The sequence below is a fragment of the Diachasma alloeum genome, unplaced genomic scaffold (assembly GCF_001412515.2).
Source record: "Diachasma alloeum isolate Michigan unplaced genomic scaffold, Dall2.0 Dall_scaffold_00308, whole genome shotgun sequence".
Classification (NCBI taxonomy): domain Eukaryota; kingdom Metazoa; phylum Arthropoda; class Insecta; order Hymenoptera; family Braconidae; genus Diachasma; species Diachasma alloeum.
In genome coordinates this window covers 308,741-324,869 of record NW_021680447.1, presented here as the reverse complement: position 1 = coordinate 324,869, position 16,129 = coordinate 308,741, and the positions used below count along the sequence as shown (strand labels likewise).

The following is a 16,129-nucleotide window of genomic DNA, read 5'->3' as shown; positions in this document are numbered from 1 at the left end:
GTATGAAACTTCAACTGCGTGAAACACACAGTAGTATGAAACTTCAACTGCGTGAAATACACAGTAGTATGAAAATTCGGCTGCGTGAAACACACAAACTTCACGCATGCGTGGAGTGTATTGAGTGTACGGGAGTGATTCACGCAATGGTGCGAATACTCACGGCCATAAGTTATATAGAAAAATTGAATTCTATTGACTTGTTCTATTGAATATTTCAATAGAATCGGCCAAAAACTAATAGAAAGTTCAATAGAAATTCAATACAATTTTCTAACGAATTCGCTAGGTTTTTCTATTAAATTTTTTCATCCGTAGAAGGGTCTTGGGAGATTCGGCCCATTCCACCCTTTTCCCTAATAATCCACAATCCAAAATTAATTTCCAACCGTTATATTACAAGGAAGATCCATGGAATATTCCACAGATTAATTACTCAATGTATCAACAGTATTCATTAGAAATATTTTTTAACCTCATTAAAACTGCTCTCGTGGAGTTTTGAGTCGGAGCTTAAACTCACGAATTTGGTAGACAATTTCATCAGATTGTTATTATGAACTTTGATTGAAAATTTTATTAGTTTTTAACCGATTCTATTGCAGAATTCCGTGGCTTTACTGCACTTTTTTAAAATAGAAAATATCTAATAGAAACTATTAACGAATTTATTATTCATCTCCATAGTTGGTGTCGAGGAAGTAAGTTAAAGGGCAATACAGACAATATGACATACGAAATATAATAATTCCAAATAAATACCAGTTTGCATCGTTCGCACTCGACGCTTCCGTCAGCTCCAAAATGCCTTCTCTCATGCTGTCGCAGGAGAACGATGAAGGGAAAAGTATCCCCACATATTTTGCAATAATGTCTACGCTTTATCAATTTCCTCACTCCAGTATCCTCATCTTTTCCAGTGACACTATTCGATTTTTTTTCATGAATCCGTTTGTGCCTGACTACTGAGCTTATCTGGGTAAATCTTTTGCCACATATTGAGCACGGGTATGGCTTCATTCCTGCGACAAAAATTCTATAAGTTAGGGATCGAAAGAAAATGAATAGTCCACCACAAGGGAGAAGGGGGTGATAGCGCAATAATGAGAAAAGCAACAAATAAGTGAGGACTAACAGTGATATTAGATCTTAACTAATTGAGAGCAGAGTCAAAATGAAGGATGATAGGAATATGAACATAGAAGAAATCTTATATAACTGATGTTAACTAATTATTGAGGAGAGGAGGACTACACAAGTGTAAAACAAAGAAAAACATTTGTAACACCAAAGAGATGAATAAATCAAATAAAAAAAAGAGTAGTCCACCATGAATGATCGAAGAACGAAAAAATCGCGTAAAAAAACCTAATCAACTCGATAGAACATTCTATTGGATTCCCATTGAACTTGTATTAAAAATCTACTAGGTTTCGGCTGATTTTTCGTAGAAAATGTTCCACAGAACATATTTTATAGAAAAAATGAGTTGAATTTTATTTCTATACAACTTTTTCTACAGGAATTCCTCTAGATGAATTTTCCAAATTTTCTCTACTGTATTTCTTGTCTCTTTATTGGAAAAAAGAAAAAAAAATGTTGGAATATTTCAGCCGAGGAATTCCTACAGAAAATACATCAGTAGAATAAGTTGTATAGAATAAGAGGATTCTATTAAAAAATGCAATTCGTTTTTTGCGTCAATTCTATAGAAGATTATGCAACTTTATCGTGTCATTTTGTTAAGATTACACTATATTAATCCGATAAAATTTTTCGTCTCCGATTTTTATTCTTTGCTATTTTTTTAATGCATTCTATCAAAATGTGAGGGTAGAAATTGAATTGATGTGTATTCTTTCATTATTTGAAAAAATATATAAATATTAAAACTTTCCGGAGATATTGAAAAATCGAAATTTTTATTTTCTTGCTGATCACGTATCTCTGTTTTTTTTCATTTTCTTCCATTGAAATTAGATCATAGAAAGGGAACATATTGATATTTTTTCGGCATCTAAAAAAATGAAGGAGGTAGCATAAAAAATGAAAACGATGGGAATAGTTATATGAAAAATGTACTACATAAAAAATTTTTTGAACAATGATGTAATTGTGAAAAATACATAGATCATCATCCCAAAAAAAGTATCAATACTCTCCTTATTATTTAACATAAATATCTCTTCATTTGAAAACGAGAAAAACTGTTCCCACCATTTGTATACTACAATGGGATTAGAATCCAATAAATTTAATTTAATCTAACCGCACAGAAAAATTGGAAAGAAAACAATAAAATAAATTAATATAATATAATATAATCTAATCTAATCTAAAAAAGTAAAAACATTTTGATTATTCTATAGAAATTTAATGTAATTGCCGTATTTTCATTTCTTTCTCCTCATAAAATTTTTTAACAACTCGGAAGATTCAAGCATTAGAATTCTAGAGCTTCTAGATTTTTCCATTAAATTTGTTCATACGTTTCTTTACGTAAATTATCATCAATCATTACCTGCATGAACTCTAGAGTGTCTAATTAAATTTGACACATGATTGAACTTCCGCCCGCAAATATTACAAACAGATTGATTGGTCCCCAGGTGTATATTCAGATGAGTATTCAAATCAGCCTTTCTGAAGAACCGTTTCCCACAGATCTGGCATATCTGAGTCTTCTCACCCAGGTGGACACTCCGCTGGTGGTAGTCGAGCTGAGAGGCTCGCTCAAAACTCATATCACATTCCAGACACACGAAGGGTCTCTCCACACTACTCCCAACATTCTTGTAATTCAATTGTCGAGTATTATTTGCATTATTCACTCTAGTTTCGACACACACATTCCCCCGAAAATTATCTCCACTCGGGGAAAAGGTATCACTCAACCGTTCCCTCTCACAATTAACATTCAACATCATTTCAACTCGAATGACTATTTTGGAGCATTTAAAAACTTCTAGTGCTCCATACCATCGGTCATTGTTGTCAGCATGCATATACTGGGATCAGCTGATAGTTCCCTCGGCAACTACAGACCACGCATTCAAACACAACGTGTGAACGAACTGTAAATAAAGTCGTCCCAGCGAATGCGTTCTCCTCGGGTTGCTTCGGGTCCCGAGACACAGGAGAACAAGTATGAAAAATTCGGTAAAAAATTCTCTTGCGATTCTATTGAAAATGCGATTAGTTTTTTCACCGATTTTATGGAAAAACATAATTTCAACAATTTAAGGGTGCCAAGTGAATTTGAAAAAAGATTCAAAAAAATTTTTTCTTTCCCTCCATCATTGGAGAAATATGTATTCATCCATCCGACGAAATTTCAAACCCGCAACCGGAACTAGACATCGAGAAAATAAATGCGGAAAATCCTCTATTTCGCGTGACGAACCTCGAGAAAGCATGGGATCAAATGGTTACGGCTAGTTGAAATATCTCTCTTATTCACCCCGGTACCCCATTGTTTTTTGTCGCCATCACATTGAACACATCATTCCCCATATCTTCAAATTTTTTCAAATTTTTCTTGAGTTCCTAGGGGGTTGAAACGTTCAATTTAATCAAAACTCCATAAGAGGCCGTGTATAAGACTGATTTTGTTTATTTAATTTCTCGCTATCCATAAGTTCTAAAATTCTGAGAAGCAAGAATTGATCATTTTGGCGTATGATAAATATGAAAAAATTAAAATTTGGGAAGTGAAGAATCATTTGTGAGTTAAAAAAATTTAGAAATACTATGTTTTTTTTTTCTTATGATCAACAATTAGACAATGTAGATATGTTGTGATATAAAGATCAACTTCACACATGAAAAAATGAAAAAAATGACGCAGAAATTTTTTTTGGCATTTGAAGAATTTGAAAATACCGGGGATTTTTTTCAGCGTCTACTTCACGTGAACTACTTCATTAACTGGGGAGCGATTTTGCTGGTTTGTGTCGACATAAAATCATAAATTTCAACCAATCCTAATTGAGTATTCCGAATCCAGGACTGTCATTGGTTGAAATTTACGACTTTATGTCGACATAAAACGAGCAAAATCGCTCCCCAGCTTGAGGATTAGCAGTCAGGCTGTTTCGAGATATTTCGATATAAAACAACTTCATGTTTCTTTCATCTTTAGTAAAATGGGATTATTGTGGTGAGAGAAGAGTATTCACACTCGCTGGGTTCACTATTATCACATTTCAATGAACGTGACTTCAACACATAGCCACACAGGGAAACCCAAGGTCACCGATGTGGCACAGTAGAGTTGAGGGCGCCAGTGTCGCCGCCCTTCATATGACATTGCAAAGGCACAGTTTTGTACGTGATCTTGTACAACACCCCTAAGAGAACCCTGTTCTGGATTACCAACAGTCTCACTCGCCACGTAACAAACTCACATTTGTTTGTTGCCCCAGTGCAGTATCTGTCGAAGAGAATCAATTTATTCTCGTCAAGTTCAGTGAAAAGAGGAAACATGGTGTTGAACAAACTCAGCATCGACAAGGTGGACGTTACCGGCAAGAGGATCTTGATGAGGTGCCCTATTGATTTATTCCAAAAATATTTACCTATTGAAAGAATTATCAATGCATGACGATGTAAATAACGTGGATATAGGGGCGTGTGGGGCAAAATGGACACTTTTTACTGTTTTTGACAATAGTGTTTGTCAATAGTGTATATGAATTGTCAATCAAATGGGAGATTTTTTTAGATGAGCCTGGACTGAGCTCAATTGATGAATTTGTTTCTGAGTTACGAATATTGATAAAACAGCAAGTGTCCATTTTGCCCCATTCTTGAATGAATTTCGTTCACAATTCAGTAACGAAGTGGTAAACCGGTACAAGTTAATTTTGACTATTAGCCAGTTTTTAATGAATATCTCGGAATCTAAGGGAGATGGCAAAATTTTTATGATAACCTTTTTTGTAGAGCCGATTGAGAGCTACAACAAATGTAATCACGAAAATTTCGCTATCTCCCTTAGATTCGGAAATATTCCTGAAAAACTGAAAATTCCCGGAATTTTTTGCCCCGCCAATCCTTTCTCGGCGAATTGTTCTCATTGAGATTAATTTTCCTGAGGAATTTTTTTTATGTGGGATTTTTTTGAAGTTTTTCTTCAGAAAATGCTAATTAAATTTTTTTTCTCTCAGAAGAAGAAAAATGAAAGAAATTAATGACAAGAATGGTTTTTTTCTTTCATTCGCGACTGTTTAATTGATAATTCCTAGAAAACAATTTTTGCCAGTTCCATCTGAAATTTAACAGGACATCGGCAATTTGTCGACAAATTTTAGACATACCGTTTGCTGGGTTTTCTTCAAAATGTGGTTAATCTTGTTTTGTTGTAGATGTTTCATTTGATAAGTTGATTTGTATTCATACGAAAATATCATTTCTATGTTGCTGATTATATTGAAAATTAATAACTTTAGCTTGTCGAAATATTAGTAATTTTGTCGGGTTGTAGATGTTTTATTTTAAGAATTGAATCCTATTTTGATGAAAAGGATTATTATGAATTATTCATGATGTTCCGAAATTGTTGACTTCTATAAAGTAGTGGATGTTACATTAAATAAAAGTGAATCGGGGAAATTTTACATGGCTTTTTTTTCCTGGGGATATAGGAACTTTTCGGGGATTTTTCGCCGGAGCATTTTTCACGGGGAAAAAAATCCGGGAACCTAAATCAAATTGAATTAAAATGAATGCATGATGATAACAGATATGTCCACATGAGATGAGAAGTCTAATTTTCTAAGCGTTTTAAATCTTCAGACTCGACTTCAATGTCCCCATGAAGGATGGAAAGATAACCAATAATCAAAGAATTGTGGCTTCCCTGGACACGATCAAGTATGCCTTGGAGAAGAAAGCTAAAGCCATTATCATAATGTCCCACTTGGGACGACCGGATGGCAACAGGAACCTGAAGTACACGATGAAGCCTGTGGCAGATGAGCTGAAGAATCTCCTCAAGCAGGAGATTATTTTCCTGGATGATTGTGTTGGCCCTGCTGTGGAAGCTGCCTGCGCTGACCCAGCGCCTGGCTCCATCATTCTGTTGGAGAACATGAGGTTCCACGTGGAGGAGGAGGGGAAGGGGGTTGGACCTGATGGCAGCAAGGTGAGGACACATCACACCATCATCACTTTATGGGACGTTAAAAATGCTTTTTGTTTCGTGGAGTTTTGTGGGGTTTTATCGGGTGATGAAATACACTTTTTAATTGCACTATGAAAATATTTCATTAAAAACCGAACTATTTTCTCAAGAAATTTTATAGAATTTTTATTTGGACTCCACAAGAATTTTGTTACAGTTGAGGGAAAATTCTGCTGTTTTTTGCGTCAATTTTATTCAAGTTTATGCGATTGTATCTTTTTTCGATCGATATTTGACTGAAAAAGGCCAATAGACTTTGATTTTTCTGTAAAATTACTGAACATAAATTTTCCAATTTTTTTCAGCTGTATTTTCACGTGTTTTTCGTAATAAAATACAAGAAAAACAATTGTCAAAATTCTCGGTGAATTGGTAAACTGGAATAAGTGCATTTTTTTCGAAAACATCAATTTATAGACTTCCTTTATTTTGAAAAACGTTGGATAGTTCTCCACAGAACTAGCGCAAAAAAAAACAAATTTTTTAATGGAATTCTCATAGAGCTCCACTACAATTTCTCAGAGAAAGCATTCAACTTTTCTATTAAATACATTTCTCTGTCCAGAGCTGAGTATGTCCACATTAAAAACAATTAGAAACAAAATTTTCAATAGTTAATCATCATGAAATATTATTCGAAACAGTTATTTTGTGAGGATTATGTTGGCCGACTCAATATTATTTACTCATTCGTATTTCTAAAACTGGAATGACATAGATATTTGATATTGCATTCTCTGAGAATGAAAAACGGAATATAGAATGGAAGAATGGAAGCATCTGGGTTTTCATGAAAACCTCAATCATTTATTACGTATAAATATTAAAGAAAACACATTTACTTTTTATATTAAATAATTAAGTTGAAAAATATTAAAGAAAAGGCATTTACTTTCTTTAAATGGTTTAAGTGGCAGAAAGTGATGCATAATAATTTATTGAGTCTCTTTTATGAAAGAATGGAACCTGTGAATGTTAAAAAAATACTCTGACGTAACGATTTCGTATGTTGAAGTGATTCGTCGTTTTTCGTTATTCAGAGAATGTATTTATTAGATCCAACAACAGGGACATTGACAGAACTTCCCAACTAAATTATAGGTGAAGGCTGACAAAGCTAAAGTCGAAGAGTTTCGTGCTGCCCTGAGGAAGCTCGGTGATGTTTACGTGAATGATGCCTTCGGAACAGCCCACCGTGCGCACAGTTCGATGATGGGAGATGGATTCGACGTCAGAGCTAGTGGATTCCTCATGAAGAAGGAGCTTGATTACTTCGCCAAGGCTTTGGATAACCCTGAGAAACCATTCCTCGCTATTCTTGGGGGTGCCAAGGTCGCTGATAAGATTCAGTTGATCAATAACTTGTTGGATAAAGTTAATGAGATGATTATTGGGGGCGGTATGGCGTACACTTTTCTGAAAGTTACCAAGGGAATGAAGGTAATTGTTCATAATAAATGAATGCATTCTAAATAATAAATTGATTATAATAAATTAATTCTAAATGATAAATTGATTACAATACATTCATTCTAAATAATAAATGGATCATAATAAATTCTCCTCTATTTTTGATGTTAACATTGACTGAACGAATTAAATTCTCAGATTGGCAACTCCCTATTTGACGAAGAAGGCTCGAAAATTGTGAATGACCTTCTGGAGAAGGCGAAGAAGAACAATGTTCAGATTCATTTGCCTGTTGACTTCGTCACTGCTGATAAATTCGCTGAGGATGCGGCTGTAGGTGCTGCTGATATTGAATCTGGAATACCTGATGGCTGGATGGGTCTCGATGTTGGACCCAAATCAAGGGAACTTTTCGCTGGTAATTATATTTTCATTCAATCTGCCTCTCTCCTGTTATTTCGCTAATAAGACAATTCAAAGACTTATAATTGTTCAACGTCCTCTAAATTCCATTTTGCAATATGTCATTTTTTTTCAACGACATTCCCTTCTTGTGAAAACTTACTTTCTGCGATGGAAGTGATTCCTGACAACATTTTCAATATGAGACAATTATTTAAGAATTTTTTCAGAACTTCCATTTATAGAAGACTAGACTATTAACTAGAAGACTAGATTATTAAGTATTTTGTTATGATTTCGTTATTTAAATCATCTAATGTTTGGACGTAATTTTCTACATGTCCAGAAAAATTTTGAAAATTGAAAAAAAAACGGAAAAAGTCTTCTTAATTATACAAAATAACATTTGAATTTCGAAAAAAAATTCTCTACAGCTGAAAAATTGGGTACACTGAAATTTTCTTCCATTTTAAGCGCCTGGAGGACAATTGAACAATAAACAATCGACTTTGTTGCACTAGTTCTTCGTTTTAATAGATCTACTTGATCTTCAACGTATGAAAAATCTCACTCGAAATCTTGTTACTAAAATAATTTTTTTTACAAGCAGAGATAGACAAAATCATAATGCAGAGTTAAAATTATTTCATTGCATACAAAATTAGTTGATTGTATTGAACAATCTCTTAATTTTTATTAAATTAATCATCAATCGAATTTGTCAATTTTTCAAATATTTTCTTCAGTTATCGACTTCGTAAGAATGACAATTATTTGATTAATCAAAAAATGATATTCACAAATTTAGAATTAATTATTTAATAATAATTGATAATTAACAATTAATTTCAAATTTTAATAACAAAATAGTGAACTTCAATTGATTTCAAGTAAACTTCTTTTAATATTAGTAAAGTACTGTTAAAGTACTGTTTTTAGGTGGTAATTCCATTTCTAGTCGAAAACTTATTTTGTCGAACCACACAATTATTCCAGAGCCCATCAAACGAGCAAAGCTCATCGTGTGGAACGGTCCAGCGGGTGTCTTCGAGTTCGAGAACTTCAACAAAGGGACAAAAGCCCTGATGGACAACGTGGTAGAAGCAACAACTCGTGGTGCCATCACGATCATCGGTGGTGGTGACACAGCGACTTGCGCTGCCAAATGGAAGACCGAAGACAAAGTCAGCCACGTCAGCACTGGAGGTGGTGCCAGCTTGGAATTGTTGGAGGGAAAAGTATTGCCTGGTGTTGATGCTCTCTCACCGTTATCGTAAAGAGATTATCATGACATTAATGATCATTCTGACTCTCACAGCCTTGCTCGCAAGTGACTGTGATCATGAGATTGTCATTAATAGATGAATCCAATTCCTCTCGATTTCCTTGAGTGAAGACACGTACGAAACAATTTCATAAAAAAACCTTGCGATTTCTTTTGGAAATTCTATTGAACTTTCTATTTATTTAGTTTTTTCTTCGATAGAAATGTTCAGTGGAAAATATTCTGTGGAAAAATCAATAGAATTCACTTTTTCAATACAATTTGTTCTATTAATTTATGCAATAAAACGAGAAGAAAAATAGAGTGAAAAATAGAGTGTAAAAAACTTTGAAAATTCTTGTTAAGGAATTTCTACAGAAAATGTATAGAAAAATGAAATTCTACTGATTTTTTTCTGTAAAAGAGTTTATGTTGGACATTTTTCATAAGAAAATACAGTAAAGCTGCGAAATTCTTCAATAGAAGTCCTATATAATTTCCTATAGAATTCGTTAGATTTTTCTATGAATTTTTTTTCGTCCGTGCGAGGGATCAAACAATGAAGTGTTGATCGCATTCTTAAATATGCGTACATGTTACACATGTGGCTCTGTTGTTAGATTACATGAATTTAATGAATCTATCATATTGTATAGAATGGGAGGTTCAAATAAATTTCATGCTAGTCACTGAGCAAACGAGGATTTCATAGGCAATTACTTTGTTCATCAATACAAAAGAAGAAATATAAATACAATTAACAAAGTCAGGAAATTGACACGTGTGATTTAATGTGTGACGAGTGCTTGCACACTAGCTCATTACAATTCTCCTGTAAACGTAGAAAAATAACTGGCGATAAATGGAGGTCCCTAGGAAAGGCTACAACAATCGAGTACGATCACATTGCTATGTACAATTTGATGCCGCCGATGAATTTTATTACATTATACTACAGTTCTGGGGATCAACTCCCGGTGGGAGGGATTGGCCAATCATTGGATTTCCATCGTTATCGAATTGAAATAAACTCGTTTGTTCGCCCACTAGATCCTCGGGGGGCTGTCCACAGTTTTGCATTTCTTGCATCAGACCCAGGATCTTTTCGAATTGCTGCTTCTTTACTGGGTCGGAGTCGTCGTCTTTTTCTTTCTCTAATTCTGTGCAGACCTGCAGGACATTTTTGGGAAGAGCATTAATTTTTTTATCGAATTTGTTGAAATAATTTTGCATTTAATATGAGGGAACACATCATTTTCATTCATCATTTTTTATTAAATTTAATTGATGAAGAAAAGTTCCAAAAAATCGTGTTTTTTTCTTTCTTATGATTGCATAATGGAAACAGATGGCCATCAATATTAAATTTCATTAATATTAAAGGAATTTGCGACTTACATTTGTACAGGTTTAAATATTCTCATCAAAATATAAAAATAGTATCACAATAATTTAAATTTGCGATTGATGATGAATTAAAATTTAATTATTAAATATTTGATAATATGGGGCTGTGAATTTTCTATTACGTAAATAATTCTCATTTCTTAAGAGGGATTACCAATTGATCAAATAATCGTCAATCTTCCTACCTAAATTATTCATTAATAAAATAGTTCAGAATTTGAATATTTAAAGTCATGATTACTAAAATAATTAAAAATTTAAGAGTGATGTTAACTGATTGACAGCTTCAAAACTGAACGGCAATTATGAGTTATGAATATGGCAATCCCTGAATGGAAACTGGCGAAATATCCAGAAACTTGATTTTTTTCTGATGGAATCCCTTTTTAAAAAAAATCGGAATATGAGTAAATTTATTACGAATGATAGAAAAATCATTTCTAAGGTGGTGAACTCACAATTCAGCAATTGAAATTTAATGAAATTCTTAATTCTATTAATTTTTTGCCTATTCTCTTCGGAAAATTCGAAGCTTTTCTGCTTGCGTCTTCAATAGAAAATAATTAATAGAAACTATTTTATAGAAAAAATCAATAGAGTTGATGTTTCCATACAACGTAGGAGAGTGGGGCAAAATTGCGTATTTTACTTGTCTGTCAATATTCATAAGAAACAAATTCATTAATTGAGTTTAGTCTAAACTCATCACAAAGGGGAAGAGCTATACTTTCCAAATGAAGAAAAATCATTTCATTTCATAAAAAATTTAATGAGTTATCAAGATTAAAAAAAAAGGCATGTGTCTATTTTGCCCCACTCGCTCCTACTCTATTGAGATATCTTATATAAAGATTCGTCGAAATAAATTTTCTTGTTAAAAAAAAATTTACAAAAAAAATTTGAAAAATTTAAGCCAAGGAATTTCTAAAGAGAATGTCTTAAGAGAATAAATTGTATAGAAAGATCAAATCCTATTGATTTTTCATATTAAAGAATTCTAGACGACGCAAATTATCACCGAATTGGGAGTAGAGTTATAATAAATATGGAACAATAATTACTTTCTGCATCAGATCAAATTGCTTCGTAAACCTCGCGAGGTCCTCCTGCGATAGGCTCTCCTTTTTCTCATCCAACCACGCTGGATATTTATCCACCAATTCCTTGAGCGACGGGTAGAGAATTTCTTTCGATAAGAGTGATTGCATCATTCCCTGCATGAAAGGCAGTATGTCACCCCCTGGTTCCTCGAGTGATGTCTGGCCGAACATAGCTGCCAGATCCGCCTCGGTTATTCCTGGTCCAGCGTTCTGAGAGACGTATAAACCATTGGTAAGAATATGGAAAAGTTTACAATCAAAAGGTGAAGTGGAAGAATTTAATTTGACATTTCCCCGGAAATCACTCATCAACGAGTAATTTTTCCAGATAGAGACGTACGAAAAAAAATAATAGGAAAACTTGATGGATTTCTATTTAACTTTGCATTTGTTTTTGTTCCATAGAAAAAAAACAATAGAATTTAATTTTTCAGTACATCTTATTCTATTGAGACATTTTCTATAGAAATAGCCCGGTTCAATTTTCCAAGTTTTTTGTTTCATTATTTTCATGAAAAGAGAAGAAAAATGGAGTGGAAAAAGTAGGAAAATTCCTGTTAAGGAATTCCTATAGATAAATGTCTCAATGAAAAATATAAAATAGTTTCTATTGGACATGTTCTATTAAAAAAGCGTAGAAATCCAATAAAATTTTATATCAAATTTGCTAGGTTTTTTGATTTGTTATTTATGTATTTTTTTCAATTCTTAGGGGAAAAGGTTGGATTTCAGTTTAGTCATTTAGTCATTCATTTATTCATAAACTATTTTACGAATCAGTGGCTTTGGGAGCAAATCTCGAGGGACTTTTTCTTCAAAAATTCAAAAAAAATTCAAAACTTCAGCAAAGTATAAAAACGTGACATAGTTTGGCATATTATACCACTTCACTACTCCAGGTAATTGATATATTGATTCATTGATTGATGTAATATTGTGATTTATACCTGTAACGTTTCCGAAGTCGCTGAGATATCTTTAAGAGCTTGTGCAATAGCCGCCTGGAATTCATTTCCCTCAGCATCCGCTGGACCATTACTGGATATCGCATTGGCTACGGTTTGTGCCATTTGTTGCAGTGATCCACTGATGTCGCTATCGCCTCCTGGAGTGTAACATTAAATACTTCATTGAATATTTGATTCAAAGGGCTCTTATTATTTGGATCAAATATTCGACATCAATAATAATAATAAAATTTTTGACGAATTGAAATTATGGCACGTTCCGAGCCAAATCAGATACTACAGCTATGAATTCATCTCATTGTAAAATTGTCCAGAAAAATTCTTTAGAAAAATAATTTTTTTAAAGAACTTTTCAGCATAATTTAATTTTAGTGCTGTTCATGTAAAATTTCTGATTATTTCCAGATGAAATTTCCAGTGCCAGCACTGGAATTCAGTCGCGAAGCGATAAAATAGCTCAAGTCGATTTAGCTCTTAGCTGAGTTTTCGAGGAATATCTCCGAATCTAACGAAAACAAAAAAATTTTCGTAATAACTCTGTCTCCAGAGCAAATTGGGGACTACAAAAAAGATTTGTTGCGAACGAAGCTAAATCTCCATAAATTCACGGTCAACTAACTCGGCCAACTCCGAAAATCTCCATGATCCTTCGGGTCAAGAGACAGCCGGGAGAGACGTTCAGTCTAGTTGCCTCATCCGAGAGAAGAAGTAGCACTTTTAACTGCACAAGCAGTTGTGTATCAAACATAACATAATAGAGATCGTTACGTGCATAGCATACAGTATTTTTACCCTTGTTCAGTACATCACTAATTTTCAGTTAAATTAAGTTAATCAATAAGCGACTCAACAAGTGAATTATCGTAGACAATTATCAGTGACTCAGACTATCAACAACTCTATTTATTAACCACAGAGTGTATGTAGTAAATTAACGAAGTGGTTCCCACTAAATAAATAGTGAATTTTATAACTCAGTGATAAAATCTTTTGCGGCCTATCGAGTGATCAAAGACCTCCCACATCCACGATAAATTTAGCTCCTCTCCAAAGAATATCTTGAAAAAAATTTTGCGATTTCCCTTAGATTCCGAGATATTCATTGAAAACTGGCCAATAGTCAAAATGAATTTAAATTGAATTGAATCACTGAATCATTGAATTAACTGGCCAATAACCAAAATGAACTTAAATTGAATTGAATCACTGAATTAACTGGCCAATAGTCAAAATGAACTTGAATTGAATTGAATCACTGAATCATTGAATTAACTGGCCAATAGTCAAAATGAACTTGAATTGAATTGAATCACTGAATCATTGAATTAACTGGCCAATAGTCAAAATGAACTTGAATTGAATTGAATCACTGAATCATTGAATTAACTGGCCAATAGTCAAAATGAACTTGAATTGAATTGAATCACTGAATCATTGAATTAACTGGCCAATAGTCAAAATGAACTTGAATTGAATTGAATCACTGAATCATTGAATTAACTGGCCAATAGTCAAAATGAACTTGAATTGAATTGAATCACTGAATCATTGAATTAACTGGCCAATAGTCAAAATGAACTTGAATTGAATTGAATCACTGAATCATTGAATTAACTGGCCAATAATCAAAATGAACTTGAATTGAATTGAATCACTGAATCATTGAATTAACTGGCCAATAATCAAAATGAACTTGAATTGAATCACTGAATCATTGAATTAACTGGCCAATAGTCAAAATGAACTTAACTTGAATTGACTCACTGAATCATTGAATTGACTAGCCGATAGTCAAAATGAACTTAAATTGAATTGAATCACTGAATCATTGAATTTACTGGCCAATAATCAAAATGAACTTGAATCACTGAATCATTGAATTTACTGGCCAATAGTCAAAATGAACTTAAATTGGATCACTGAATCATTGAATTAACTGGCCAATAATCAAAATGAACTTGAATTGAATCACTGAATGATTGAATTAACTGGCCAATAGTCAAAATGAACTTAACTTGAATTGACTCACTGAATCATTGAACTGACTAGCCGATAGTCAAAATGAACTTAAATTGAATCACTGAATCATTGAATTAACTGGCCAATAGTCAAAATGAACTTAAATTGAATTGAATCACTGAATCATTGAATTAACTAGCCAATAGTCAAAATAAACTTAAATTGAATTGAATCACTGAATCATTGAATTGACTGGCCAATAGTCGAAATGAACTTAAATTGAATTGAATCACCTTGATCGACTTAGATTGCCTCCTCATGGGCACCCAAAAAGTAGTCCGAAAATGGTATTACATAACAGCAGACCCACCCTTTTCAAGTAAACTCTGTAGATTCTTCTCAAATTGATCTGCAGTCTGTCTTATGAAATCCTGCGACCAAGTTTCATCCACAAGTTCCTCCGGGGAATCCTGATCACTCGGACCTGTCGCAGCCGCTGGAGCATCCTCTTTTTTCACAAGCTGTGGTAATTTGTTAAAGTCCTCTAGAGCACCTGAAAATGATGTAATACCATCGATTCAGAATTCTTTCTGTTCTCCCCATTTATTATTAAATAACCAGGACTCAAATCTTCTCAACTTGACATTGTTCTTATTTTTTTGTTAAAATGGGACAGAATCGAGGCAGATGAAGAAATCTAAATTAATTGTAGTTCTGAATGTTGAAGGATATGAATGTCTCAATGCGAAACCCCACTATTTTTTATTATTCACAGATACTGAAAAATATCGTCAACTTGTTGCAGACTCGTGCGAAGAAGAATACATTAACATGTTTTGTAATGAACTTTACCCCTTTAGGTAAGTGGTGACTGGCTAATGCGGATAGTTTCAAATAATCTACGGTGTCAATGATAATGATAATTATTACTGATCAAAGCGATATTCGATATTGATAAATTGAGGTACTAACTGTTCAACAAGTCATCCAACTCTGCATCGTTCGCCTGATCCCCGGATTTCTTCTCCTCAGACATTTTTTCACTCCCTTATGACGGATCAGCTGTTTCTGTTACAAATCCTATTTACTAAAGATGAACGAAACGTGAAGTTGTTTTATATCGAAATATCTCGAAACTGCCTGACCGCTAATCCTTAAATCTGATTGGTCAATATGTGACACGAAGTTATTCACAAAAAAAAAACACGCGGCATTTTCAAATTCTTCAGTGACATAATTTCAAATTCTTCAGAGGTAAATTTTTTTTTCACGTCATATATATATATATTTAATATATATATTTAATATATATATTTCACATGTATATATATTATCGGTGAAATTAATAAATTCTGTCTTTTTATGGAGACCGATTATTTAAAAAAATTGAAGATAATCACTTGAAAATGAAAAATTCTTTATAGATTCTTTCACT

General features: G+C 33.3%; 3 protein-coding genes across 3 annotated transcripts in view; 1 reads left to right on the top strand and 2 right to left on the bottom strand.

Moving 5' to 3' along the window:
- Positions 1 to 3,024, bottom strand: part of LOC107039848 (zinc finger protein 16) — a 5,989-nt gene extending 2,965 nt beyond the window's left edge. The window contains exons 1-2 of the mRNA XM_015259687.1: positions 2,522 to 3,024; positions 763 to 1,022 (exon numbers count right to left, since the gene is read on the bottom strand). Of these exons, the coding sequence (XP_015115173.1) occupies positions 763 to 1,022; positions 2,522 to 3,005 (744 nt within the window). The 5' untranslated portion in view covers positions 3,006 to 3,024. The remainder of the gene's footprint in view (positions 1 to 762; positions 1,023 to 2,521) is intronic.
- Positions 3,025 to 4,306: 1,282 nt separating this feature from the next.
- On the top strand, positions 4,307 to 9,587 carry LOC107039874 (phosphoglycerate kinase). Its single transcript, XM_015259729.1, has 5 exons — positions 4,307 to 4,545; positions 5,797 to 6,145; positions 7,286 to 7,624; positions 7,793 to 8,012; positions 8,993 to 9,587. The coding sequence occupies exons 1-5, from the start codon at positions 4,484 to 4,486 to the stop codon at positions 9,271 to 9,273; spliced, it is 1,251 nt and encodes a 416-aa protein (XP_015115215.1). The 5' UTR covers positions 4,307 to 4,483; the 3' UTR covers positions 9,274 to 9,587.
- A 359-nt stretch (positions 9,588 to 9,946) lies between these two features.
- On the bottom strand, positions 9,947 to 15,792 carry LOC107039873 (peroxisomal biogenesis factor 19). The gene is made up of 5 exons (XM_015259728.1): positions 15,667 to 15,792; positions 15,065 to 15,247; positions 12,715 to 12,872; positions 11,729 to 11,977; positions 9,947 to 10,430 (listed from the first exon to the last, which is right to left on the bottom strand). The coding sequence occupies exons 1-5, from the start codon at positions 15,728 to 15,730 to the stop codon at positions 10,203 to 10,205; spliced, it is 882 nt and encodes a 293-aa protein (XP_015115214.1). The 5' UTR covers positions 15,731 to 15,792; the 3' UTR covers positions 9,947 to 10,202.
- Positions 15,793 to 16,129: the final 337 nt, after the last annotated feature.

Bases quoted from the DNA above. Each gene is read 5' to 3' on its own strand.
- LOC107039873 (XM_015259728.1), bottom strand. From the start codon at position 15,730: ATGTCTGAGGAGAAGAAATCCGGGGATCAGGCGAACGATGCAGAGTTG. The intron at 15,248-15,666 runs GTTAGTACCTCA...CATCATTTTCAG, and splicing joins GTTGGATGACTTGTTGAACA to GTGCTCTAGAGGACTTTAAC. The intron at 10,431-11,728 runs GTAATTATTGTT...AATGTCCTGCAG, and splicing joins AATTTGATCTGATGCAGAAA to GTCTGCACAGAATTAGAGAA.
- LOC107039874 (XM_015259729.1), top strand. From the start codon at position 4,484: ATGGTGTTGAACAAACTCAGCATCGACAAGGTGGACGTTACCGGCAAG. The intron at 6,146-7,285 runs GTGAGGACACAT...ACTAAATTATAG, and splicing joins TTGGACCTGATGGCAGCAAG to GTGAAGGCTGACAAAGCTAA. The intron at 7,625-7,792 runs GTAATTGTTCAT...TTAAATTCTCAG, and splicing joins AAGTTACCAAGGGAATGAAG to ATTGGCAACTCCCTATTTGA.